This window comes from Pan troglodytes, chromosome 12, assembly GCF_028858775.2.
Source record: "Pan troglodytes isolate AG18354 chromosome 12, NHGRI_mPanTro3-v2.0_pri, whole genome shotgun sequence".
NCBI classification, from domain to species: domain Eukaryota; kingdom Metazoa; phylum Chordata; class Mammalia; order Primates; family Hominidae; genus Pan; species Pan troglodytes.
The window spans coordinates 53,551,402-53,579,315 of NC_072410.2; the positions used below are offsets into that span (position 1 = coordinate 53,551,402).

General features: G+C 44.5%; 1 protein-coding gene and 1 non-coding gene across 3 annotated transcripts in view; both read right to left on the bottom strand.

The window, feature by feature from the left end:
• The window catches only part of ANTXR1 (ANTXR cell adhesion molecule 1), a 236,365-nt gene that overhangs the window by 57,683 nt on the left and 150,768 nt on the right, over positions 1–27,914 (bottom strand). For both annotated transcript variants that reach the window (XM_525774.8, XM_054677938.2), the window contains exons 14-16: positions 21,192–21,233; positions 9,615–9,710; positions 8,836–9,003 (exon numbers count right to left, since the gene is read on the bottom strand). In XM_525774.8, the coding sequence (XP_525774.4) occupies positions 8,836–9,003; positions 9,615–9,710; positions 21,192–21,233 (306 nt within the window). The remainder of the gene's footprint in view (positions 1–8,835; positions 9,004–9,614; positions 9,711–21,191; positions 21,234–27,914) is intronic.
• On the bottom strand, positions 8,513–8,619 carry LOC112208320 (U6 spliceosomal RNA). The gene has a single exon (XR_002942722.1). It is a non-coding gene; the product is annotated as a U6 spliceosomal RNA (small nuclear RNA).

Sequence of the window (27,914 nt, forward strand, 5' to 3'; positions counted from 1 at the left end):
TCCTGATCTTGCAGGGGTCTTTGAATGACAGTGCTGGGAAGGCTGGAGGAGTCTAAAGAGTTTAAGTTCCTGGACACAAAGCATTTATATAGAGGCAGTGTTAAGAAGCATCTCAAATATTTCATGTTCTGAAATGATTTTCTGGTGGATTATATACACATATAAAATTGTGTTCTTTAATCTTTATAAACTGTTGTTTGAGTTCTTGTAGGTTTAACTTTGTCTTGTGGGTTAAACTTTGTCTTGCCAAGTGTAGTGTTTCTCATCTATTTTGGCAAGGAATTTACAAACGCCTTGAAAAATATTTTGAAATGATTTTAGAATGCTGGATGGAACTGCTGCTGTGTGCTGCATGGTTTTCTGTATTAAGCCGTTTCAATCACCAGCTAAATGTTTTCCTTTAAGGTTCTTTTGGATAAGCATTTATATTTCAGGTTGTAACCAGGTGGGTTTCCTGGATGAATGCCTCTTTTTTCTTTCCCCTTCATTTTCAGAAGGAGAGGACTCCCAGCATTTGGGTTTGTAAATCAGCCCACCCACAGAGCTGTGTGTGCTAATCACCCAACTCTGTGACAAATGGGCAATGAGATGGGGCAGAAAGAAGAACACTGGGCTGTTGAAGGAACACATTAATTAACTCAGCAGAAATTTAAAGTTACATGCATAGCAAAAGACCAGAAACCACCTAGATGTATAATACCAGGAGAATGAGTAGAAAATGATGTTTCTTTGTGGCAACCGATCACCCTACAGTGTAGTGTTTAAGCACAAAGTGACTGAAGCCAGCCTGCCCCAGTTTGTACTGTGGGTCTCCTTTTCACCAGCTCTATGGGTTAGATGAGTAGTTTCATCTCCCTAAGCCTTACTTTTCTCATATTTAAAGTGGAGATAATAATACTGTCTACTCTGCAGACTTGCTATAAGACTTAAAATTAAATATTGAAGTTAGGTACTTGTCTCATAAAAGGTATTCATTAAATGTTACCTATGATCATAGTAAAGTCATTAAAATGATCATTTGGGAGGCTCTGTAGAGAGATGGAAAAGAATGTAATACAGAGTGTAGGAATCCAGCAATTTGAACTTTGTAAGCATGCATCTGTCCATCTTCTATTCTGTGCTCCTCCAAGCCTATTTTCCTCTTACCCTCAAGCCACAGTTTTTATTCCTTCTGCCCCAATCACTCCACCCAAATTGCTCTTGCTAAGGCCACCCACGGCATCCCAACTGCCAAATGCCTTGACACTCATTTCGCTTGGTTCTTTGGGTAGATCCGCTGTGCTGGGCCTCTCCCCTGCACACTCTCCCTCAGTCTCTGTGCCACGAGCTTCTACCTGCTCCCTCCGACCTCTCTGCCAAGTCCTTTTCAGCTTCTTCTGCTCCTCCCCCTCTGCCTACACCTGACATGGTGGCCTTCATTTGGCACCTCTATTCTCATCTCTCAGCTGAGTGCTCTCATCTAGTCTCATGGGTCCAACTTCCACCTATCTGCCGGCAACTCAAAAATTCTATACTCAGCCCAGTCCTCTCTTGAGCTCCAGATCTGGGTATCTATTTACCTATTAAATCTTAATTGTAATGTGGATGTATCACATCACATCACAGGTATCAAAAAGTCAAACATTATAAACTGAACTAACTCTTCTCCCCAAACCTGCTCCTCCTTTTGCACACCCTGCCTTGATTCATGGCACCACCAATCTATCCAGATGGGCATACTGGGTACCAGGAATCATTCTAACCTCCCTTCTCTCTGCCACCTGCTCATGTCCAACATCAACCGTGTCTCGTTAATGTTCTCTCTGTAGCAGCTCTGCTGCCGCCTCTTCCCATCCACCCCTGACCCACCACCTCCACAGCTCCTGCCTGGGCCCAGGCCCTCATCATCTGTCACTCATTCTGGGAATAGTTTCCTGATTGGCCTTTCATCTCCAGGGTTCCTGTCCTCTCTCCTATTGATTAATAAAGAATTTTATTGTGAGCCCAAATGGATGCACTGCAGTCAATAAAATGAACCATGAAACATCTTACTGGCCAGAGTGAATTTGGGTAAGTTACCTAACCCCTCTGTGCTCTGGTTTTGCATTTGTAGTTTCTACTGATCTGGGTATCTATTTACCGATGGATAAGTACTTTCTACTTTCAAGGGCTGTTATCAATAATAAAGGCATTCGTGCATAGAAAGCGCTGCCCGACTTGCAGGGCATGCTTGATCCAGGTGAGCTGTTGTCATTGGGCTCTTCTGGCCAAGGCGAGATTAGCTAGTTCCAGGTGTATCCTTAGCATTCTGAGTTCTGATTGTCCCACAAATGAACCTAAACTCTCCAGTCTGTGGCATAGAAAACAATCCAGGCAATCAATACAACCTATAACCTCTTTCTACTCCTACAACAGGTAGTTTTTATGCAAGAGCTTTAGAAAAACAGTGTTTGCAACCAAGAAGTAAGCTTTAGAAAAAACAGTGTTTACAACCAAAATGAGAATAAAAAATAACTCTCAAAATTCAATGAGCACTGCATGACAAAGGCTCTTGGAACCTTGATTTTTCTGAATGTAGGCAGAAGTCTGTCATTTAAAGACGGTAGTAGTGGGCTCGTTAATAACAACCCTTTGGGGCTAGATGTGCCATAGAAGAGTCTTCTAAACAGTCTCTGGGCTTCACCTAAAGTCTTAGAGGATCCTTCTGAGTTGCCTCCGCTTTATCTATCTCAGACTTGGATGTCTGTCATGCACAAACCTCTCCACAGCATGCACTTAAGACACTGGTCCTTCCTCCCTGGCAAAATGCCCAACTGCTTCTGTGAAGCTAGGACAAAGATTTATCCACAAGCCTCAAGCCCTCTGGCAGATTGTATTAGCTGACATTTATAAATAGCTTTCTTTCATTTGAAGTTGACAAATTTTGACTATAAAATGAGAAATTTACCAATTCCATGCTCCCAAACTGTATCTTAGCCACAGAAAATACCTGCCAATTCACAAAGGCAAAGTGGAAGTTCTATGTAAACTCTAGCTTTGGTTTCTTTCTAAGCAATAAGACTGTGCTGGGAATGATTATGCAGCCAGCATTCATAGCATTCTGGAGGTAGGGAGCCGGGCACGGTGGCACATGCCTATAATCCCAACACTCTGAGAGGCTGAGGCAGGAGGATCACTTGAGAGCAGCTTGGACAACACAGTGAGACCCCCATGTTTACAAAAAATTAAAAAAATTATCTGGGTGTGATGGCTTATACCTGTAGTCCCAGCTACTTGGGAGACTGAGGTAGGAGAATCCCTTGAACCTAGTTTGATGCTACAGTGAGCTATATGATCGCACCACTGCACTACAGCCTGGGCGACAGAACAAGACCCTATTTTTAAATCAAACAAACAAAAAACCCAAAGCACCCTGGGTCATCAGCTTTTGTGGCGGGGTTTCCTCTTTTTTTTTTTTTTTTTTTTTTTTTGCCAGGCAGCAGTTGTATCTTTCTACTGGTTTGTCTGCCTTAGCCAGCTGGAAGACAGTCAGAGATTGAGAATTCTGAGAGTAGTTCAACTTATAAGGCCACTATAAACTGACACCTGACTTTTTACACTTTGAAATACATGGTAGGCCAGGTGCAGTGGCTTATGCCTGTAATCCTAGCACTATGGGCGGCCGAGGCAGTCAGATCAAGAGGTTAAGAGATTGAGACCGTCCTGGCCAACATGGTGAAACCCCGTCTGTACCAAAAAAAATACAAAAATTAGCTGGATGTGGTGGCACGCGCCTGTAGTCCCAGCTACTCGGGAGGCTGAGGCAGGAGAATCACTTGAACCTGGGAGGTGGAGGTTGTAGTGAGCCGAGATTGCGCCACTGCACTCCAGCCTGGTGACAGAGTGAGACTCTGTCTCAAAAAAAAAACAAAACAAAACAAAAAAAAAGAAATACATGATAAATAGTGTGACCCAGCTTTCCCCCAAAGGAAATAAATTAATGGATTTAACGGATAACGTCAGAAACTTTCCCTACACACAGACACACATGCACTCATGAGTGTGTGCATGCCATGCACAGGGTAATTTTTGTTGCGCTTTTTTTTTTCTTCTTTTGGTTTTTACGAAAATTTGCCCATATAGCTGGGCATGACTTCACTTGTCTGAAATGGTCAGCTCCAATTTAATGAGAAGCACGGGGTATTGTAAATCCGGGGGTGAAAACCAAGCAAAGGAAAATGCAGGCTAAATATCAGGGAAAATTTCCCGATCATGAGTCTGGAATGAGGAAGGGGGGAGGTGTGGTTGGTGTGGTTGGTGCCTTAAATTAGATGGGGAGATGGTGGGTGGAGAAGAGCCCACTGTGGACTTCTTCCCTCCGTGTGTTCTCTCTGGGTTTGCTTGGCAAATGTGCTCACCTGCTTCTCAAAAACCCCATTTCATGTAAAGCAATGGGTCTAATGCAATGCAATTCAGTAAGTATACGATTCTGGCTCCTTTCACTGGGGAGCCATGAGTCTTTCCAATACCTGCTGACAGTTTTGTGTGAGGTGGAGCTGTTGTTCTCCTTGCTTATAGCAGAGGTAGAAGGCAGGCAGCGAGTGGATGGGTCACTCTCCCTGACCTGCTGGCCCCCATCCATTCTCTGCCTGCCTTCTCCATGCCTTGGAAGCCTGCCTCTGGATCACCTAGCTGCCCTTTGGTCTTGGTCTGTAAAGAGCCAAGGATTTGCAGGGCAAGAGGCAACATTATATAGGTACTTATATAACCTTTTAAAAATGTAAAAACCATTCTTTGTTTGCAGATCATATAAAAACAGGTGGATTTAGATTGTCAACTAAAGAAACAGTTCCTGTCGAGTAGTCTCTTTGCAGGGCTACAGCTCTTTCTGGAACCCAGTAACACCATTTCCCCACATGCCCTTCAGGTGTAACAGCTCTCGCTGTTGCCAGCCCCTGGTTGCCCGATCATCCCTGGGGATTCCCTTCACTTTGCCCACATCTCTGTTAGTTCAACTCTTTTCAGTGTGCTTTCTGTTTCCTATTAGGACCACGGTGAGTTCGGGAAAGGGAAGCAGAGTTTATGGTACCACATAAGGCTAAATGTTTTGTCCAAGGCTGAGCAAATGTCCTTAGGCATTGTGGCTAGCACGGGACTCATTGTGGATCGAACATCATGTAAAATAGGATGAACCCTGAGATTCTGGAAGCAAGCCTGCCTTACTTCTGGACAGAGAGCACACATGATTACTTTTGAATTTCTTCCTGTGCTTCTATCCTTCTTGTTGCATCTAAAACAATCTCTTTTTCTCTTCTCTCCTCAGAGAGATGGCACGAAGAATGTCAGTTTTCTGGATAGAGTATGCCAAAATGGTCTGTGTGGTTTGACTGGCAGGATGCTCTGGGGAGTGGTTTCATAATTGCCGTTCATGCCTCAGCTCTTTAATAAGGGATGAGCCAGGTACAACACTGTTTACTGGGGATTCAAAGCATAGCTGGTGCCTGCAGGGGGTCAAATCTAGTGGAGAGAAGGCTCATAAACATGAGTAATCACACCAACGGCTATGTATGCATTTCTTCTACAGTAGAAGGAGCTGAGTAAGCATTGGCATTGGCTGTTCCACCAGGCAAAAGGAGGATTCATGCTCTGCACGTCCTAACGAGGGAGTCCTGCCGAGGAGCTCTTCAAGTCCACCGGCATCCTAGGTCATTTCCATCTGGCGTTTTAGTTGACTCCTAAGACACTCAGATTCCCAACCACTTAACATTAATTCAGCAGTTGTGTTTGTGGTAAAAATGGACCCAGTGTGAACATTAACGTGGCTCTCCTTGCTGAGATGCCTGAAAAATCACCGCAGTGTAATCATGGCCTCTTTGCCTATTTTAACAATCCAGGCACCACAGTTCCTGCCCTCCAAGGACTTCCTATGGAATGCTGGCTGGGACCTTTGGTGACAACTTCTTCTTCTTTTTTTTTTTTTTTCTTTTTTTATTTGAGATAGAGTCTTGCCCTGTTGCCCAGGCTGGAGTGCAATGGCACAGTCTCAGCTCACTGCAACCTCTGCCTCCTGGGTTCAAACGATTCTCCTGCCTCAGCCTCCTGAGTAGCTGGGATTACAGGCACCCACCACCACGCCCAGCTAATTTTTGTATTTTTAGTAGAGACAGGGTTTCACCATGTTGGCCAGGGCTGGTCTCGAACTCCTGACCTTGTGATCCACCCTCCTCAGCCTCCCAAAGTGCTGGGATTACAGGCATGAGCCACTGTGCCCAGCTGGTGACAACTTCTTAACTCAGCTTGTTAAAACCCAGATGGCTGGGCCCCACTTCCAGAGTTTTTGATTTAGTAGATCTTAGGTGGGGCCTAAGAATGTCCATTTCTAACAAGTTCTTGGGAGATGCTGATGCTGCTGGTCCAGGGACCACCTTTGAGAGCCAGTGCTTTACTACAGAGACTAAAAAGAAGCTCAAGAGTCAGGACTGATGAAGTGATAATTGGGGCAACAGAGGCCTATCACTCAGGGAGTCTGGAAGTGAAATTAGAGAAGGGAGGCACTGTGAACAAAAGGAGTTTCACTTGATAGGAAAAGATGGGCGAGTGCTGAGAGCCAGTGTGCTTTTGGAGGACTTTTGTGAGATTCTGAGTCACTGTGCCTGGGAATCTGTATTTTTTAAAGCACTCTCAGGTGATTCTGACACTCAGCCGGGTTTGAAAGCCTCTGTATATTCAACATCCTACAGTGCCTGGCACACAGTAGCTGCACAATGAATACTCACTGAATTGATACTAATTCCAAGTGGGTGTTGGGAATGTTTTTAGATTTCTAAATGTATTGGCCCATATACTTATTTATCTCATCAAATTCAGTCCTAAACCGCCAGTCAATAGAGGAATAATATGCTCTCAAGTAGAAACCGGAGTTTTCAAACAGAATTAATGTTCTCTCAGTGTCCAAGATTACAGAAACAAAAACCTGGCTGTAACCAAAGATGTGGCGTTAGTCACAAGGTACAGATTTCTGAGAACGGCATAACAGAAAATCCCCTTTCTTCTTCATGGCTGAGAATCTGCTTGGCTCCTTCCTGTCTGCACATGCATGCACGCCACTGCATGTTCTTCATTAGAAAATAATTAGAAGCAAACAGCTGTTAGTCAAGCAAGCTGCATTTTGCCCACATCTTTCCAGAGTTCAATCCATTACCCCAGAGGGCAGGCTTATCCTAAAAAAAGAATCTCCCTGCTTCAAACATGGCAAACCAAAATAGAAATGCGTGGCAATTCAGGTGAGCTTGAGCTAGCTCAGCTGAGGAAAGGTAACCACCAATAATATTTCGCTACACTGCCTGAAATGGTACTTCTTTTGATTTGTTGGAGAAGGCCTGATCCAAAATTAGCAAATTAACTCAGCGAATGATGAAAATAATCTTTGTTGCTATTGGAAGGGGGGGTAAGGCTGTGTGTGTGTGTGTGAGTGTGTGTGTGTGTGTGTATGGATGGTGATGGGAGCTGGCTCTATTGAGTCTTTGACTTGAGGCTTTGGAGTTGGATCGGTTCTGTTTGCAGCTTGAAACTGGAGTCTGTAGCCCTGAGTTGGGGGCCTTGGGTTCCAGACCTCAGCAGAACAAGGACTTTGCCTATCTCAGTATGAAATCAGAGAGTGGGGACAGATTATGTCTAGAGTCTTTTCGGCTGTAATTTTCCAGTGCTCTCTGACAAGTGGCATAGTGCAGATGTTTATGGGCATGGCTAAAGATTGAAGGTGTTAACTGAATCATGTGAATTCAAAGCCATTTGGACCAATAAAAATAGAAAAGAGGCCTTCAGGCTGGGCATGGTGGCCCATGCCTGTAATCTTAGCACTTTGGGAGGCCGAGGTGGGCAGACTGCTTTAGCTCAGGAGTGCAAGACAGGCCTGGGCAACATGGTGAAATCCGTCCCTCAAAAAAAAAAAAAAAAAAAAAAAAAATTAGCTGGGTGTGGTGGTGCGTGCCCATAGTCCCAGCTACTTGGGGGTTGAGGTGGGAGGATGGCTTGAGCCTGGGAGGTCGAGGTTGCAGTGAGCAGAGATCACACAACTGCACTCCAGCCTGGGTGACAGAGTGAGAATGTGTCTCAAAAAATAAATAAATAGAAAATAAAAAAGAGGCCTTTAGGAAACATTAACTGCCTCCAATGGCTTACACTTCCCAATAAACCAAAGAGGATTTTAAGCTCTGGAGGTGTGGGGGAAAGAGAGATGGTGGAGAAAAAAGATTTGCTTACAACCAGAAAGAGTGAGTCCTAGATCCATGGCCAATGAGATTTGCTGGTGGGCCCTGATACACTGGCAGGAGGCTCAAATAAAAGAGAATGGGCTTATATTATGGCAAAAGGAGTAGAGATTAGCATTAAGGAGAATGCTGCCATTTTTCTTAGATAGTAGATTGTCTGCTAAGTGAAGTTATGAGATGCTATGGAAATTTATAGTCACTCTCTGGGGTTACTACCCAAGTTACTTGACTCATAGTCCATGCTTTTTCCAGTACCTTGCCATGGTGATTTTTTTTTTTTTTTTTTTAATATGGAACACTTCACGAATTTGCATGTCATCCTTGCCCAGGGGTCATGCTAATCTTCTCTATATTGTTCCACTTTTACTATATGTGCTGCAGAAGTGAGCACCACGGTGATTTTTAAAAAGCCTAGTTTTCAACCCAGATTATGTGGAAATTGACAAAGTAATTACCTGTAATTTCAAGTCCATAATTTTAGATAATTGTTCCCCTGTGATAAGCTGGGTTTTAGGTTGGGATTTTATCATGTGGAAAGATTTTGATTCTTCACTATGTAAGTGTTTTATCAGGACTGATGATAGATTTTTTGAGTAAAGAGACACACCTTGATTGGAGAATACCACTTCCGGGGGGAAGAAGGCCGACGCATATTGTTGTTGAGATTTCGCGGCTCAGGGAATTCATATTCCTGCTCCGGCATCTTGACTCTTGCATTCTTTGCCTTTTCCAACTTAGCACCTTCTTCTGTGGAGCCCTTTTCTCCCCAACGAACCTAAAATAAACAAAATACAATGAAATGAAATGACAAAATATGCTGCCCCTCGAGAATGAGAATGACAAATACATGCATGAGTTGCAATGTGAATGCTACCCAACCCTGGATTCCTTTGGGTTTTGAGGGCCAGGGAAGAGGGAAACTGTGGAAAAAGAGAAAAGGGGAGGACCGAAGGAGCAGAGAGCTGAGCCACATGGGTGGATATTTAGGGAGGAATTGTCCAGGCAGCGGGGACAGCACATGCAAAGATCTTGCAGGTTCAGGTACGAACTTTGGATTTTATTCCAGTGAGAAAAGAAATCACGAGGACGTTTGAGCCGATGTGTGACCTGCTCTGACTCACGGTGGGCAAGACATGGAAACGCACAGTGAAAGGCTGTCCCTCCTATCTCTCCATCCGTCTGCCTTACAATCCATATCCCCACCAGACCTCAAGGAGGTTTTCAGCAGTTTGCTTTGGGTTTCTGACATTCAGTCATCAGTGTGGTCTACGGCCATACTGCCCTGGGCATGCCTGATATCTAGAGGCTAAGCAGGGTCAGGCCCAGCTAGTACCTGGATGGGAGTAGTCAGCACATAGATAAATGTATATTAAGCTGTCCTCTTACCTCCATTCTTTTAATGCCTCCAACGCCTCTCCCACCATAATAAGAGGCGTCTACCGTTGGCCACTTTTTCTTAGGCAGACCATCATCATCTTCTTCCTGCAGAGAAATTGTGGCACATGAAGGAAGCAAAACAGCACTGCTGTGTGGACCTGCCTACTACAGCCAAGTGATTAGGAGTAGAGCTTATAGAGTCAGACTGCCTGGGTGCAATCCCAGTGCTACTGTTTCCTAGAACCTTGGGCCAATCACTGAAACCACCTAAGCTTGTTTTCCTTATCTGTAGAGTGGGAATGTAAGCAGTGCTACCTGGTAAGTTTGTGGTACAGTCCTGTTCTCTTGTTCTCTTCTACAGCTCTACTCCTTTGTGGGAATCGCATCTAACCCCACCTACATGCTAATGACTTGTGACTTTACATCTTCAGCCCTGATGCCTCTGAACTCCAACTGCTCACTTGACATTCACATTATTTGGGGGCTAAAAAACATCTCAACAATACCACAGCAGAGATGTCCTGATTTCCCTACCCTAAACATGCCCCTCCTGTAGTCTTCCCCACTGCCTCTCTCTTCTTTACTGCCTCTCTGCCTTGTCCCAACTTGCCAGCTAGTTCTGTTGCTACTACTTAAAGATCTAAAATCTGTTGACTTCTCCACCCCCACCACCACTATCCTGGGCCCAAGCCCCCATGCACTTGCTCATGGACACTGTGGTAGCTTCCCAACTGGCCTCCTGCTGCCCTAAGACTCACCTATTATCTGTTCTCCACAAAGCAGCAGAGTAAGTGCAAACGCCAGCTCTGCCCTGTGTGTTCTGGCCTTTGCTCACCTTTCTGGCCTTCTTCCTTATCATGTGCCCCCCTCCTCCTGAGCTCCAGCCTGCCTGCCCTCTCTCAAATACTCTGGGCAAATTCCTATCTTGGGGCCTGTGCACAGTGTCCCCTTGTCCCCTTGTCTAGGAAAGCACTTTCCCCACCCCATCTTCTGACGGATGGATTTTCGTATTACTCCTCAGAGAAACCTCCCCTGGAAATTTCTTCTAAAGTAGCCGCGGTCTCTTCATCCCATCAATCTGTTTTATTTTTAGTTAAGGATCTCATCATGGCTTGATATTTACTTAATATCTGTCTCTCCACACTAGAACGTACGTTCCACAGAGGCTTTTGTTTGTCATGCTTACAATTGTATTCCCAGTTTTTAGAATAGCACTATGTTGTATGTGGTGGGTGCCCAAGAATTATCTGTTGAATTTACAAATCAGTTAAATAAGATGACTCAAATAAAGCAGTTAATTCAGTGTCTGCAACTTAGTTCAGTGACAAGAAGTTAGTGTTTATATTTTTTAAGATGAAGAAAGAAGACGAGGAACTTGTAACTATGGATGGAAAAAGGGAGGAGATGTAGCAACTGCTCTTCATCTTGGCACTGTAATTACTCTTGTTGTGGGGAGAAAAATATCACCATTTACAGTCATGGATGGATTATAAGGAAGTGGCATGATTTCTCTCCTGGGTAGAGAAAGGAAGCTGGAAAAGGGGTTGATAAAGCAGAGGAATGAACAAAAGAGGGAGAAATTGCTCACAATGCTGAAGCCTGCTTCTCACAGCCTTGTTTTGGTGGCATTTGGGTGAAGTCCTATGCAGGGCACCACTGCGTGGGATGGGGCACCCCATGCAGGAGGCAAGGTGCAAAAAAGCAAAGGCAGGAGAGGTCAAGACAAAAGGTGACAAAGCAAAGCAGAAACATGTTGGCACATTAAGACTCCCTGAGTTACATGTTGTGCTTGGGATGGGCAGTCTTCTTTAAAATGATTTTTAAAAAATTTAATACATCTTAAAGGACAGAGAGGTCACAGCAGACTAGGACGTACAACATTCTGACAGCTGACACTTGGATGTCTCTCTCTCTCTTACTTGGTTGCTCGCTCTCAGATTCTGCTGACCCTTGTATTCTAAGTGCAAAGTAGGTGCTCAATAAACACATATTGCATTCATGATAACACACCATTGAATTTATGCAGCCTTTCCCATGTTATGTGCCAGTCACTCTTTTGAGCGCTTTAAATGTATTATTAATCCTTTAATCTTGCAACCACCCAGGAAGGTACATGGTGTTATTATTCCTATTTTAGAGAATGAGAATAGAGATGTTAAATGACTTAGGTCACCCAGCTTGTATGTGACAGAGCTGGATTTGAACTCATGCAACCTCATTCTCGTTTGATTGTTTCTCAGCATTGGCCAGTCTGGATTTTGTTCTTTTGTGGTTTGCTTTTCCAATCATTTGATGGCAACAAATACACGCTCATTTTTGACTTCTTGTACTAATTTTGATAATTTTTTTTTTTTTTTTTTGGAGACAGGGTCTCACTCTGTCACCCAGGCTGGAGTGCAGCCTCAACTACCACAGCTCAAGCAATTCTCTCACCTCAGCCTGCCTGAGTAGCTGGGACTACAGACACATATCAATGCACCCAGCTAATTTTTCTATTTTTTGTAAAGATGGGGTTTTGCCATATTGCCCAGGCCGGTCACAAACTCCTGGGCTCAAGTGATCCTCTCACCTCAGCCTCCCAATGTGCTGGGATTACAGGTGTGAGCCACCGCACATGGACTTAATTTTGATAATTTATAACTGCAAAATATAACAAAATAAAGTCCCCAACACAATAAAATATTATAGTTCATATTACTTTACCTTAGAATTTCCGAGGTTTCTTTCACCTTATGATGTGAAAGCAGGAATCTTATATGTCCTATATGTGGTTAAACTTTACATTGGAGGTGGATGTATGTTTCTGTGTAAGTGGCTGTGAACACAGATATACAAAATATGGCTCTGAAAGCCTGGGCATTCCCAGTCTGGGGCAGTTTTCCAAAGGAGATAACAGAAATTCTATCCCCTAAAGCTGAACACAGCAGCACCACGAACGTTAAGAAACTCCAAGAATAAAGCCGCTTTATTCCACAGGGGACTCAACTAGGTTCATGAGCCTCTTAATTTTTTAGGAGCTCATCTAATTAAGTCTTTTCACTGCACAGAAGAGGAGTCAGATCTAGAGAAATGAAGTGACTCCTAAAGGTGAAGTTCTGGTGTGGTTTTCTGATGCCTTGTCCAGGGATTTTTCTCCCCCTATATTTTACGAAAAGAACTTAAAGAAGGATTTACAACTGGCTTTCTCTAATTCGCAACCCCGCTGAGTGCTCAGGATATACTAAGATGCATGAAGCCGGTTTCCCCGCTTTCCAGGTTCCACTTGCACACGGGGGCAGCCCTCCCTCTAGTCCCTGGCCCCTCCCTCTTGCCCCTGGCCCCTCCCTCTAGTCCCTGGCTCCTCCCTCTTGTCCCTGGCCTGGGGAAGGAGGCGCCGCCCTCGTGCTCAAGGGCAGGGCCTGGCCTTCTCGCAACAGGAAATGCCTAGGGCTTGGGCAATCTCCACACGCTGCCGCGCCACCGAGCCCGTCGCTTAATCCCCTGACCGGAGCTGGCCTGCCAAGCTCAGACAACAGCACCAGGCAGCACAAAGGCCCAGGGGCTGACGGACGGGAGAGTCAGAGTTTCCCCTGCAGTTAGCATGGGTCTGTTTACACATTCTGGAGACAGAAGGGTTTTGCAATCCCCAGGAAGAGAAGGGAATCTTTGATGTGTCTTTCCATTTGGCCAAAAATGGATGGAGTAGAATCCCAGCCCCTCAGCAAGGCCACTAAGAAACTCGGCAGCACTGGAGGGTGGATTTTTACATCTCATTAAATCATAAAGGCTCTTGAGATCTTCCTCCTACACTGCCCTTCAAGGATGGTAGCAGGGAGGGAGAAAACACCAGTATAGAAATCCTCAGTGTGAGCTGGCTTTCCTTTAGTCAACAAAACAAAACAAAAACCTTGCTGTCCTCTATGGTTATTGGAGGATGGGGCTGGATGAGCCCAATTGCTTTGAATGAGAAATCAGGGGCTTGTGGGGAATGAGAAGATGAGCAGAACAGAGTGGGGCCGAGCTACCAGCGAACAGCTACGACCCCCCATCCCCCCGAGTGGTGGGGGTGGCCGGTGGTAAATAAGAGGCCCTTTAATATTCCGTCAGGGGTTGTGGGCTGCACTATACTTTTAAACCTGCAGTAAAATTTGCTGCGCAGTTGGATTTGTGCCAGAGCTGCTAGATCGTGTCTAGCAAACCGAGAAGATGAGATAACGCGGAAGAAGCGAGGAGTAGGAGTCAGTGGTGCCTGGGAGAAACCGCAGGGATTGGGGAGGGAGGCCGGTTTCCCATCAAGGGAAGTTGTGTTTAAATCTGAAAGGATGTGGTGGCTCCAGACGTCCAGCTGGCTGGAGCTTGGGTAACACAAATGGCAGCACATTCCTCAGATGGTAGAGGCCCCTTCTGACCTGCGTGTCCTCAGGCAGACCTGGGTGTGCCTGCAGGCACAGTGCTGCTCGAGGAAGAAACAGCTGTAGAGGATGAAGTCTGTGGACTCACTTGGTTAGCCTGTAATTGGATTAGCCCTGTGCTGTCCTCAGACCCTGAACTTTTCCCATCTTTCCCAATCATGCCAGGCTTTTGTGCAGCTCCACGCTTCAACATGCAGGGCTCCACATGCCTGGAAAGCCCTTCTCCCATTGCTTCTACCCATCCCTTAATGTTGTTTAAGGGTAACCTGTTCTGCCAAGAACTCCCGGGTTCCCCAGAGAATGCAATGCTCTCGCCTCATGAGTTTCCACAACTCCACCTTCCACTCACTCAACACGTTTAACTGTTAGTTATTAAGCAAACCAGAGGGTAGAAAGGATGAATTTTCCAGATTCTGGGACTGCCTCACTCCTGCATGTAGACTGTGCATGGGACAACTCCACAGACTTGATGTGAATAGCGTCCCCTGGAGTTGTGCAAAGGGTGGCCTTCTCAGACTCAATTGATAAGTTCTTTAACTTTCCTGCTTCTCTGGTATCCATTTACTAGAAGAGCCACATGGCCGGTTTGACTCAAGAAGGCTTACAACTCCCAGTTCACTGCAGGTTTCAATAGGAACTATCAATGAAAAGGAGCACATAACTGAAAGAGAATCAAACCCAAGGCAGTAGCTTTAAATCAGCTTTTAAATTAATTTTAAATGTCATTGAACTGGAGCACATCTTAAATGTATAAGCTCAACAAGAGACTTTTATTTGTCAATTATTTCACTAACTCAAGCAACTATCATTGAGTCCCCATCACCTCCCAGCACAGTGTTATATTTTGAGAAAATAAAGAGAACTCAGCTGTCGACAATATTGTTTACATTTATAGAGGAGTGAGTTTTGTGAGAATGACGACATGAATTAAAGGACTAAGGCTACAGAAACTCCCAGGTCTGGGAGGCTCCGAAGGGCAGAACTTAAAGTAGAACTGGCAGGACTGTCTCATTTGGTCTTTGGGGAGAAGTCAGGGAGATCCCCTCAATGTCAGTCTTGGAGGTAAACTCCTAGGAGTGAATTGGCAAGTCAGAAAGATCCAGCAATACTTCTGTTTGTAAATACAACACTCCAAAGGATTTAAGATTTCACCATTCTGAGCCGCATTTCACATGTCATGGCACCATTATATCTGTTTACGTAAACAAAGTGATTAAAGACAACACAAGGATTGTCCTGTATTCTTCAATAAAGAATAAGGTGTTTATTTTCCTAGCAGCAATGTTCTTTTTTTTTTTTTTTAAGTATTAAAACATAGAATACTGAATTTTGGGCCTTCTCTAGGACTTCTGTTTGGAGTGTATGTGTGTGTGAATGTGTGTGTGTATGTGTGTGTGTGGGGTGTCTGTATATGCGTATTTAATGGTCACTGGCAAGAAGATGCCTGACAGTAGCTTGGCCCTTCATCCCTCCAGGGTGGAGGCTACTCTGGGTGTCTGTGTAGACATGGCTGGAAGGATGCCAGACCTGTTGCTATTAGGAGTTCAACTTATCTGGCCCTGTATAATTTTCCATAGCTCAGTTTTCCTATCTAAACATTTCTTGCCACAGAGAAATTTTTAGGATCAGTGAGCATAATAATAAATCTGAAAATAAGCTCATCCTTCAAAGCCAGGTGCCTATTGTTCACTGGATGGGCATCAATGCTTTCAATAGGCACCCCTCTCCCTTCAGATACAAAATACCAACCTATAGATGTCCACATATTCACATCCTTTCCCACTCTCACCCGCCCCCCAGTGCATATATACTAACCCATGATTAAAACAAGAAGACACATTCTTCTTTTTTTGGAAGAGTTGGGGTCTTGCTCTGTTGCCCAGGCTAGAGTGCAGTGGCACGAACATGGTTCACTGCAGTTTCCAGCTTCTGGGCTTAAGTGACCCTCCAGCCTCAGCCTCCCCAGTAGCTGGGACCACATGTGTGACAGCCACCATGCCAAGCTAATTTTTATTTTTGTAGAGATCGGCGGCGGGAGCGGGGGGAGGGGGGGGTCTCCCTATGTTACCCAGGCTGGTCTCGAACTCCTGGCCCCAAGCAATCCTGCTTCAGCCTCCCAAGGTGCTGGGGTTACAGGAGTGAGTCACCATACCAAGCTCCCAGATACATTCTAAAGCTTCATGATGAGACATGGTGACATGGGAGCATGAAAGAGAAGACAGGCGGGAAACATAGGGATAAGAGAGCTAACGAGAATAGCTACACACTAGGGCCATGGACAGAGCACAGAAAATAAGTAGCCATCTTTACAACAGTCTTAAAAGGGGCTGTGTGCCCTGTGTGAGTGACACGGGTCAGAGACAGGTGACACTGCCACTCAAGAAAGGAGCACCTGATGCTCCCAACAATGAGCATCAGGAGGACTTGCTCTTGGTTGCAGGAGCTACATTGTCTTCAGGGACGAGTGAGGAAAGACTGCTCTATGCTTCTTTTTCAGGTACAAGTTTGAATCCCAGTCCCATCACTTAATAACTGAAATATTGGGGCCACTGGTATTTTAATCTCATTATACCTCAGTTTTGCATCTATAAGATAGGGGTTCATAATAGCACACTTTTGTTTCAGGGCTGCTGAATGATAAAATGAAATGTACCACAAAAAGTGCTTCACATAATTGCCTGGATAGTTATAAATGCTCAATAAATGTCATCTTCAGTAATTAACCACTATTATTATTAATTTTCATACATTCACATGCAATATCCACCAGGAATCTCTGCCTTTCTTCCTGATTAGGACTGATTAGGTCACCAACTTTATAAATGTCCAGTTACACTCTCTCTCTCTCTCTTTTTTTGAGATAGAGTCTTGCGCTGTCGCCCAGTCTGGAATGCAGTGGTGTGATCTTGGCTCACTGCAACTTCCACCTCCCAGGTTTAAGCAATTCTTCTGCCTTAGCCTCCTGATCAGCTAGGATTACAGGAATGTGCCACCATGCCCAGGCAATTTTTTGTATTTTTAGTAGAGACAGTGTTTTGCCATGTTGGCCAGGCTGGTCTCAAGTACTCTGCCCGCCTTGGCCTCCCAAAGTGCTGGAATTACAGGCATGAGCCACTGTACCTGGCCCAGTTATACACTCTCTTAAGGCAACTCTGGCATAGAATCTCACACTTGCTATCAGCGCACAGGAGGCACTCATTCTAGAGTTGTTGAATAAATACGATTTTTAAATATCAAAAAACATTGGGGCTACTTACATACCTTTTACCTCTGCCTTATTTGACTTCTCTAATATCCCTCAAGTCAGATTCTAAGATCTTGATTTGCTTGATGCTAAAAAGTACAATGTTTTAACTATTATTGCCTACGTCTCCAGTTTGGGTAGTTTCTTGATTTATTTCTGACATAATATTTAGTTGATTAAGCCAGAGGGTTTCAAAGGGAAATGAACAAGGGGAGGCGCTCTAGTCTCCAGGAAAGGAATGTTTTGTTTTTCATTGCAAATAAAATGTACTAGTCATCTGTCCAGCCCAGGTCTGGCCAAGGCAGTGTGATTAAGGAAGAAAATGGCAGGTGTTTCCAGAGCTATGCCTTTGATAGAGTGAGACAGGACATGGAAAAGGAAGCATCTTCTCTTTCCAGCACATTTACTTCATATGTAGGTCTGTGTGTGTCTGAGACATGGAGCTGCTTGGGGCTAAGCCATAACCCACTTTCCATTCAGTCATGGGGCTTCCTGCTATCTATTGCCTTTCAAATATGCTTGATATTGGGAATGATAGGATCTTTGAGAGCCTGTAAAAGTGGCAGATGTTGGAAGAATATGGTATGGATTCCTGGGTGTAGCTTTTATTTTGATAGTATTTAATGAGACCGAAGTTTAGTTTCTGAAACAATACTATTTCAGAGAGGCCACAGGGCCTGCACCAGGTCCATTCCTCCTTCTGAGGGGAGCTATTCTCACCATGGCCACGGGGCTTACTAGGAAGCTTCTCTTTGGCCAGATGTGACCCAAGAGCACCAGTCTGTTGGTTGGCTGTGAGCTGTGACTGATGATCTATGGTCTGGAGTGAAAAGATGAGCTGGACCAAGTATTTTCCCCTATTGGGGACTGAAAGATGGAAACTGAGAGACTCAGCTATAAGCACTGGGGGCAGATGGTGAAATGAAGACTAGAAATATCAGATAGAGTCAGGAGAGAGGGCTCTGTACAAACCAGAGTTACAAGGGCAGAGAGGCGGCCAGTAAGAGAAGGTAGAAGGGAATAAATTCCCAGAGAGAAGCAGAGCTGCTAGCAGTGAAATCGAAAGCCCATGAGGGTGGTGTCTAGAGCTGCCTCAGTTCTTTCCCCAGCCACAGTCTACCTGAGTTCTTTCATCTTGGACTAGCTTGAACTGGTCTCTGTTTTTTGCAGGCGAATGAGGCTGATAAAAACTCAAATATGGTCATAAAATCCATGGAAGGTGATTACATGCAGAACAAAACCGTCACATGAAGTGCTCCATTACTGCATTCTCCCACGAACTGCCAGTTATTTGGAGTAACTGGAGAGTTAGGGAGGGATCCCCACTGGTGCCACTTGAGAAGATTCTTAACCCAGGAAATGTCCCTCTTAGTTGTTAAAACTGAGCTTCCTTGCTTCTATTGAGCTCTTCAAGTTTCAAGTAATTTCTCTTTGTACTCTCTTCATACAAGTGTGTCACCGTTGGTTACATAGAATCTCAGAATACAGTTCCTTTTTCCATTATGAATTTTTATATTTTCTATTAAAAAGGTCACTGAGAGCTTATTATAAAGTTATCTTCATTCTCTAAGTTTAGTTATTTAAATAGTAGACATGCCTCTCTCAGAATATGATGCTTATAGAGCTGATGAAAGTTGGGATAAATAATACTGAAGGTCTTTACATATATGGCAGAGAGTGTTTGATTTCATATAGCTATTTATTGAATGTTAGACACTGGGATTTGAATACAGGGAACCAGAGGAAAAGACTGTCTAGATTGAGACTATGATTTTCAGAGCATTGTATAAAATATGTTGCACGGGCTGTGTTAGGTTATCTGTTTCTGTGGGATTTCTTTCTTTCTTCTTCTTGTTATTTTATTTTATTTTCCTGCCAAAATACATTAGGAAGGAGATTAGGTGGCCTAACTCACAGGGCCAACACACACGCTAAGGCAATCAGCACATGCCAAAAAGTGCCTGATGCTAAAAAGTATGATGTTTAAATTTTTATTGCCTAGGTCTCCAGTTTGGGTAGTTTCTTGATTTATTTCTGACGTCATATTTAGTTGATTAAGTCAGAGGGTTTCAAAGGGAAATGGAGGGGAGGGGATCTAGACTCCAGGAAGGGAATGTTTTGTTTTTCATCAGCCAATGAAATGTAGTAGTCATCTGTCCAGCTCAGGTCTGACCAAGTATAATCAACTGCAGGTGTTCACGTGAGTTATCCCTCTGATAGAGTGACAGGGGACAGGTGAGGAAGCTTCAGCCCAAAAACTCCTTTAAGCCTAACATAACCCTTTAGATTCAAGCATTCTGAGGTTGTCATTCTGTTTGGGAAATGAAGTCAGCTTTCTTTGGGTGTAACTACAACTTTTATGAAACAGAAAAAACTCAACTACTTCTCTTCCTTGCTTTTAGCTGTCCTTCCTAGATGGTTTTCTAGTTTGGGCTTTTTTACTTGGCTCCAAAATTGTGTTGCTGGGTCCTTCATCCTAAAAGTCCCTGCTGAGCTTGTACTGTGTGTGAAACCCTAGGCTAGATGTTGGATCTGGGGTAAGTCAGAGCCCAGTCTTAACCTATATCCCCAGGTGCACTTTGGCCACTATGGCTGCCACGTCACCTTCTAAAGGCAAATACAGAGCAAGAGCCAAAAGAAAAAGCCACAACCCTTCTAATTGAACACAACAAGGGAGGGAATGTTCTTTGCCTCCAGGCAAACAAAGTCCTAATAAGGGAGCTCCTTGCTCTATTTTATTTTTTATGTTTTGGAAGTCTAAGAGATAGCTGCACGTAACAGAAACAAAGCCAATTGCAGTCGTGGAACTAGCCACAGTACTTTCTCTTGAAGGATTAAGGAAAGGTTTTAATGTATGTAAAGAAGGTTTTTTTCTTCTTCTTTGCACAGCAATGTAATTTCCTCCCTTGATTTCTGGGCAGAAAGTTAGCATTCCAACAAGATGCGCTTTAATTGATTGCAGCTATTAAATCCCTTGGCTTACATGCATATGGTTCAGGATATAAGAGCCACATGGAATTTTTAATTTAATCATTACTCTTTCTGTATGTAGGAAACTTGACAAATGCATTGGAAGGGGAAGGGTGAGGAACTGGCACTTGATTTGCACACAACAGACCTTAGGGATTGAGGACAAGAACTTGAAACCTTATCAATATATCTTTTGGTCTCATCGAGTGTTTAGATATGTAACCCTGGCTTCTGAATTGGTGGATGTTACTTCTAGAGACTCCAGCTGTACTAAGAGTGATCAGATTAGCAAAGCCACTTGCTAGGCACTCTTGCCTTTCTCATGATTAGCTTTTAATGCCTCCACTGTATTCTACTCCAGGCCACCCTTGCATCAGAACAGTTTACTGGCCAATTCAGTGGTAGAGTCCAAGAATTTTTTTCTTTAGATGACGAGAATTTGAGAGGAAGGCCAGGATATTAACATATCCCTCTCCAGCCTATTTTCATTACTGCCTGGCACATCTTTAGGTAATATTGTTTTTAAATGAAAGAAAAATGAAGAATTTGGCATCAGGTTATTCCTAGAACCAATGATTGGAGAATGTAGCAAGCCGTGCCTGATCTACACACATAAAGCATTAAGTCTCTGCAGGAGAAGAGAATCTTAGGGTTTGTTTGAGAGGAAAAGTCAGTATCTCAAAGCTCCAAATAACTGTACTAATAAAAACATTTATTTCCATCTCAAATTTTATCTCTGCAGGGAGAAAAACCTCCAAAACCCATTGTCTTTTCTGGCAGTTTAGTTCAGTTTCTTGTTCATCCCTGGTTAGGAAAGGCCAGACACTTTCCTCCCTTCTGCTTCACAGGCAGGTACATTAAGTCCTTTGAGCTTGACTTAGCTCTGCTCTGCAGGGGGGCTAAGTGTCCAGCTGCCCAGCCAGCTCTCCACCCTACTCTGCCACCCTGCCCACCCACTGCCATCCTGCTGTGGTCACTTACCTCACTCTCCTCGGCAGGGGGTGGAGGGACCTCCTTGATAATCTGAAAAGAAAACAGAGAACAGGTCAGTGAAAAATCTCTGGCTACCTGCCTCCTAAGAGGCCTGCTGTCAGGAGGTACCGTGGTGGTGCTGCCATAATTACCATGGCAATGGCCCCAGCAAGTCGGGCTTAATCACTGCTATGAGAGGTGTCTTTGCTGGACAGAGTAGCTCTGCTAGTTAGCATATGACTCAGGCTGAGGGTTCCAGTCTCAATTGCGTCTTTTCTGGTTTTGTATAGAGAAATAAATGTTCCACAGGTCACAGTTTCATTTCCTACCCCAGATAACTATCATGCAAATGTATTCACTCATTTATTCACCGAGTCATTCACATATCAGATTATTCATCCATCTATCCAATTGTCTACACATTTAACAAAGAATTGTCACACAATGGAAGTTAACATGGTGCTTTAGGGATGCGTCAAGTGTGGACCCCACGCAGGCTGCTGGCAGTCCTTCAGCTGTCACTGGTCCCCACGGGTGTCTTTGCAGGGTGGATGTGCTGCCCAGGCAGACCGAGTCCCAACAGAGGCAGCAAAGGAGTGTCCAGGGATTTCTTTCAGGGCACTGACACTTAGGGGCACAAAGCTTTAACTAACAGTGTTATAAGATTCTGACTGTCCCATCTTTGGGGCTGAAGAGAGCCATGTGGAAACTCTGGATGGGCAAGTAATTGGGAGACAGTCTAACCCATGAGAGAATGATGACACATGGGATAAGGACAGGGCAGGGACAGCTGGGGCCAGTGAGCAGCCCCTCCTCCCTCTTGACCCCAACTTGTACCCCTCTGTCATAAAAGGAAAGCCCTCACCGTTCAATGGATTTAGAGTCTCTTACATGGCATTTGGCAATTATCTACTATAATTCCACTCTGTCCCTTGGAGGGCTTCCTCCTCTCACCCCAAACTTATTATCAGAATTTTGGGTCCCCTACTCAGTTCTTTTACTTAGAGCACTTCTGGCAAATCCAAAGCTCATTCCCTATCTCTTGATGCCTTAACATCAGGTGCTGCCTTTGTAGATGGGTGCTCGGGCACAGCCCACAGGACCCATTTTTTCTTCTTCCAGTTGGGGAGCCGGGCTCTGGCTGCAGGCCAGGCTGCTTAGCTGGCAGCAAGCACCTCTTCAGCTCTCCCTACTCAGCACATGTCTCCTCTGGTTTGATGATTATTCTGGGACCTTGTTAGGGCTCCAATCCCCACGCTGTTACCCACCCTACCATTATCGATAACGTCATCTCTGCATGAGGAGGCAGGCTTCCCACTGCAGGTTCTGTTAACCTTAGCCAATGGCCCAAGACTCCAGTCCTCTGAAAGTATGGTATTCCATTAATTGAAGAGGCAGAAGTGAAGGCCTCCAGGGGTTTCAAACTCTCATTTCATCTGCCTCCACTTCCTGGCTGCTGTGAGACGCCTGGTGAAAGTCTCTGGAAAATGCAAAGCCATGATTGTGCTCACCCACTCAACCCTGGCTCAGAGTTCCTTAAGGAAATCTCTGGGGAGGATCACTCCTGTCCAGGACTGATTTCCCATCATCCCAGAAGCAGTAAATTACTTTACAGCAGGAAATGTCTGGAAACTGGAGGGAGGGGTGAGGATCTGGGGACCAAGATCTGGAATGCATCTGTTCTCCTGGGGCAGGGGTAGGGAAGGGAGTGAGAGGGGGAACAGGATGTTTGGGAAGAGACAGATGTTGAGAGGGCAGCATATGTGGCAAGGCCCCTGGGTGTGAAGAGGTTTGGTGCTGAGCAGAGGGCTTTTGTCTCCACGGTGCTATGAGCTAAGCACAGCATAGATGTTATATGTGAATTCCAGACCTGCCTTCACATGACTGTCAGGATTTGATGAGTCCCTTAACCTATCTGATCTCCACTGTCCTCATTTGTTAAATGAAGTAATAACATGAACCTTGCAGAAACTGAGTCATCATGAGCGATCACGTGTGTTAAGCATCTGGTAGTGAGTAGGTGCTCAATAGACGCTGCATGCTATTAGTACTCTCCTTTCCCTTTCTTGTTGTATTTGTCTCTTACCTTGATTACATCTTTCATACCCACCCTGCATATACTAAATGCCTTTGCATGGTGGCTTCCAGACAGATGCCAAGGGGCCAGCATTTCATGAACTGAGTGAGACAGGACGCTGGTGTTCTGACAGTGGCCAAGGGTTTTGGGGGAGTCAGTAGCAGTATGCCTGGCCACATGTGTGTCAGCATATGACACTGGCTGGGGAATGCAGTTCTAGGTGGCCCAACACTCAGACCAACCCATCAATGCGGTTGCTATTTAATTTAATGTATTAAGTATTAATTGAATATCTATTCTACATCCTGCAATGTGCCAGACCCTAAGGAACCCAAAACACAATGCTAAAATCCATGATTTATTAAATATTGATAAAGAGGGGCTGGTTTATGATCCAAATTTCACATTGACACACTGTAAGTTGGGCACCTGAGCTTCTGGAAAAAATGCCACTCTGTTCAGGTAAACAGGAATTAAGCACCTCCAACCTGGTCTCACTGGTTGGGCTTCTGGTTATGTTCAGCAGGAATGGGCAGGAAGTCTTCTCATTGCTTCAAGCCCATGCACCGAAAGCTTGCCCCTGGGGAGCGGGGTGCAGCTCACCACAGGATGGCAGGACAGCTTTTAAAAGTATGATCTAGACAGGCTAAGCCTGGAGTCAGGGATGAGAATTCCAAGCAGTAAAGTTGGATAAGCTGTCTGTGAGTGGGCCAAATCCTTGTGCCAAGACCAGTACATGGGCCACCCAAAGGAGTGCTCTGAGCACAGGGACATGTCAGCTCTCTCAGCCCACCCTACTCCCCTCAGGGCCAGAGTCTGTGTTGCCTGGAGGAGCAGCTTGGGCAAAAGCCTGCATTGCTCTGTAGCCTGCGGCACCATGGCAACACAGCCACACACAGAGTAGCCTTAAAAATAGATATCTCCATGGTTGCTTCAGTACTTAAAACAAGTGCACCCCTGCTAATGGCTTCCCATGGCTTATAGGATATAATGCAAACTGCCCCCATGTCCTACAGGTTCCACATGATGTGGCCTCACTTCCCTCCCACTGTGTCTCTCTCCTTCACTTTCTGCACTCCAGTCTCCTGGGCACCTTCCTGTTCCTTCCACATGCTCTGCTGCTTCTCAAGTGCAGTATCTTCTGCCCAAATGCTCGCTACCTCCTCCACGCTCAGTCCACAGCCCTGCACGTTCCCCAGTGAACACCTACTTATCAAACAGATCTCCAGTAAATGCACCTCCCCTGGGAATCTCACAGAAAGGACAGGGTCCTCTTTGTGGGCTCCCATCATGTTTGTTTTCTGTAGCACTTTGAATTGTAATTGAAAGGCAAATTGCATAATTATTTGTTTCCAACCAGCATGACTAGAAATCTTCTGTTTCCAACTAGAATGCAAGCTAGAATCAGCTTCCAAGCTCAGGCTTGGTTTGGCCCACTCTCCTTTTTCTCAGGTTATGTGAGCATCCTCCTGGTTATGGGTGGGCTCTTTTGCGCCTTCCTCATTAGGAAGAACAAAGAAGATGGATAGGGTTGAAGGGTCGTTAATAAAATATTTTAAAGGAAAATAATAAACATAAGCATAACATGGAAGTACTGGATGGTAGTATGGGAGTAAATCTGAGAACATTTTTCATATTTCTACTCTGCAGGCTAGTACCACTTCCCCACTTACTACCACCTTTAGACTGGGTATTTTAGAGAAGCAGAAAGTGACCATTTGCCTCCTTGGGATAGCTGCCCTAGAGTCCCTTTTGCACTAAGAGATGGACTGGTGAGGTAAAGGGGACGGGAAAAATGAGATGGAATATGAAACTCCTGAATTCTATTGGTGTTTCTCTGATACCTGAGAATTTCTTGAAACTGCTGTGTGTTGGGAGATGCATCTCCTCCCCTCTCTTACCAGTGACTTTAATTCTGACTTTATCCGTCTCTGTTCAGGCCGACATGAGGTAGGGTCAGATTTGATGACGAGCATTGCATAGATAAAGGAAAGTCAGAAAAGACCAGGTAGAATCTGATGAAATTGAAATGTTACTGACAACTTCTCACTGAGTCAAACAAATTCCAGTTTTTATGTGCACCCCTGAGTTTGGCTGTTGGAAATAGTAATGACGGAAGATGTGGAGATGCAATCAGCATAGTACGAATAGAGTAGAAAGATCACGTGTGCTCAGGGCCTGTTTCACGCCTGGGAAGTTGAACTATTTTGGTTTTATGAATTAAGTTCAACCATTTGGGTCTCTATAAAGCGCTCTCTAATAATTCATTTTATTTTTTATAAATGGCTTTATAAATTGATTTTATAAATTGTTAAAGTGAGATAAAACACCTGATGAGTTTATTTTGCTTTTCTTTTTTCTCTAGCAGTATTGAAGTTTGATTCTTAATGTGTAGGCTTTGATCCTTGCCACTGTGTTTGTCACTTGCTAACTCTACTGTTACAGTCTTGTGCAGCGGAAGAAAGGATGCTATCATTCTAGTTCTGAACATGGGCACCTTTCCCACCTACCAGATGATGGCTGCACAGGCTCACTAGACATTCCGTTTGAAGCCGTGAGTCAGGCCCACATGCTGCTTTAGCAGCAAAAGAATGCCAGGCCTAGTGATTCCTTGTGGCCCCCTGTTTTGCCTCTGTCACCTTGTTGAGAAATCCTCCACCACAACTTCACATCTCTCCTCCTCATCTTTCTTGTCTCCTCACACTGTGACTGGGACTGGTTAATAGGGTAAGCTGTATAGACAGGCTCATTGTTGACAAATGCTCATCTCATGGCATGAGAAATGGAACAAAACAGGGGACTCATTTTTGGCCCCTTTCTTCTTAAGTTGTATTTTTGTGTCTCCGTGTCCTTTTTGCATGAGCTGAATGCAGGGCACTTCCTGCAAGCCCTCTCTGCCGAAGGGCTGGTCTCTTGCTGCAAAGGAGATACTTCCTTGACACACAGGCATCTCTGCTGTTTAGACAAAGTCCAAGAGAGCTGCTTCAGATAACTCCTTTATTAACAAAATGAAGCATTTGTCCTCTAATTTTAATTAGCTCAGTGGTTTCAAACTTTATTGAGTATCAGAATCACCTGGAGGGCTTCTTGAAACACAGCTTTCCGGGGTACACCCCTGAGTTCCTCATTAGTGGGTTTGGGGAGGGGCACTTGCATTTCTGACAAAGTACCTGCTGGTCTAGGGACCACATTTTGAGAACTGTGAATTAGCTTCTTTCTTGGAGCCCCATACCTCTGTTAGATATGCAGGGGCTATGTTTAGCTTCAAGTCAGACATTCCCATGAGTGTTCTGTTGAGACTTGCTTATAGCTGATTAGAAAGACCAGCTCTGAAGCTGTTTCATTCTAAAAATTTTGGTGTCCGCGCTCCATTGTCAGAAACTCTGGGCTCTCCAATGCCTCCCGTCCTGTGTGGGGGAAGACATAGAACTATTTCTGGAGTAAATTTTCAGCTCTGCATGCAGGTACTCCTTGGCTTCCACTGATGTGAATTTGTGGTCATCTGCATACAAGGCTGGCATGGCCTGGATTTCTAGATCCAGCCCTGAAACGGTCCCAGCCAGATGGCTCCCTGGGAATTAGGGACATGGATCTTATCTCTCTCTGTCTGCACTGTTAGCAATAAACTCACTGAACTGTGTTTGTTCCTCTGTCTTCCGCACTGGACTGTAAGCTCTTGAAGACATGGGCATACTTATCTCCTGACACACAGCTCGGTGTGTGTTACTCGGCCACTATTTCTGGAATAAATGAGTGTGTGTTCCTGAAAAGGGAGGGATAAAGGAAGCATTTCTGATTATAATAAACTTCCTTGCCTCGCAAATAAGCACTTAATACATGTTACAAGATTCAATTCTGGTCTCCTAACCCTCCATATAAATGTTTCTTCAGTAGTTAAGATGCTGAAAGTCCCAACTGCCAAGAGCGGGTTGTGATGCTTGGATGCATTGCATCATGGGAATCTAATCAGAGTCACGGGTTGGCCTTACGGTTAATTATGCCATCTTATTAGATACCACCTATACCCCCTTTCATCCCCTAACCCAGGCTTCCATGTAAATTCACTTGCCCTGTGATTATAGACTCCATTTTCCAGTTTTGTATCCGAAATTCATTTCTAAGAAGGCTTTCTGAAAATTTGAAAACTACGTGCACAGTCTGTTTTGTTCCAACACAGATATGTAACTTGTGACTGTTCATATGTGGTAGTTAAACAGGGCATTAAAATCACTAAACTGCAAAACTGTGCCAGCTCAAAATATGATTTTCGCAAGGTAAAGGAGAAGGTAATGTACATTTTTCGTCTTTTGTTCTTCATAGTCAACTTCATATAACATTAACCATTACACATTTAAAAGTGTGAGGTGACAGTATTTGGCGCCACTGAGTAACATCAGGTGAATGTGAAAATGCTGCCCAGCCACCAGTAGTGACCTGGGGAGGAATATGCAGAAACCAGGCATACCTCATTTGCTTTCTCACTTAGGTGTGTCCTTGTGCAAGTCCAGCATGTATGGCGCTCCTGAATGCGTGTTCTTTTCCTCATTAAAAACCTTTTACATAGCACTGTCAATAGGAGCGTGTGTCCTGGTTCAAAAAATGCAGGGGTTGAATGAGGGAGGAAAGCCTTCAGCCTGTGCAGGAGATGTTTGTAA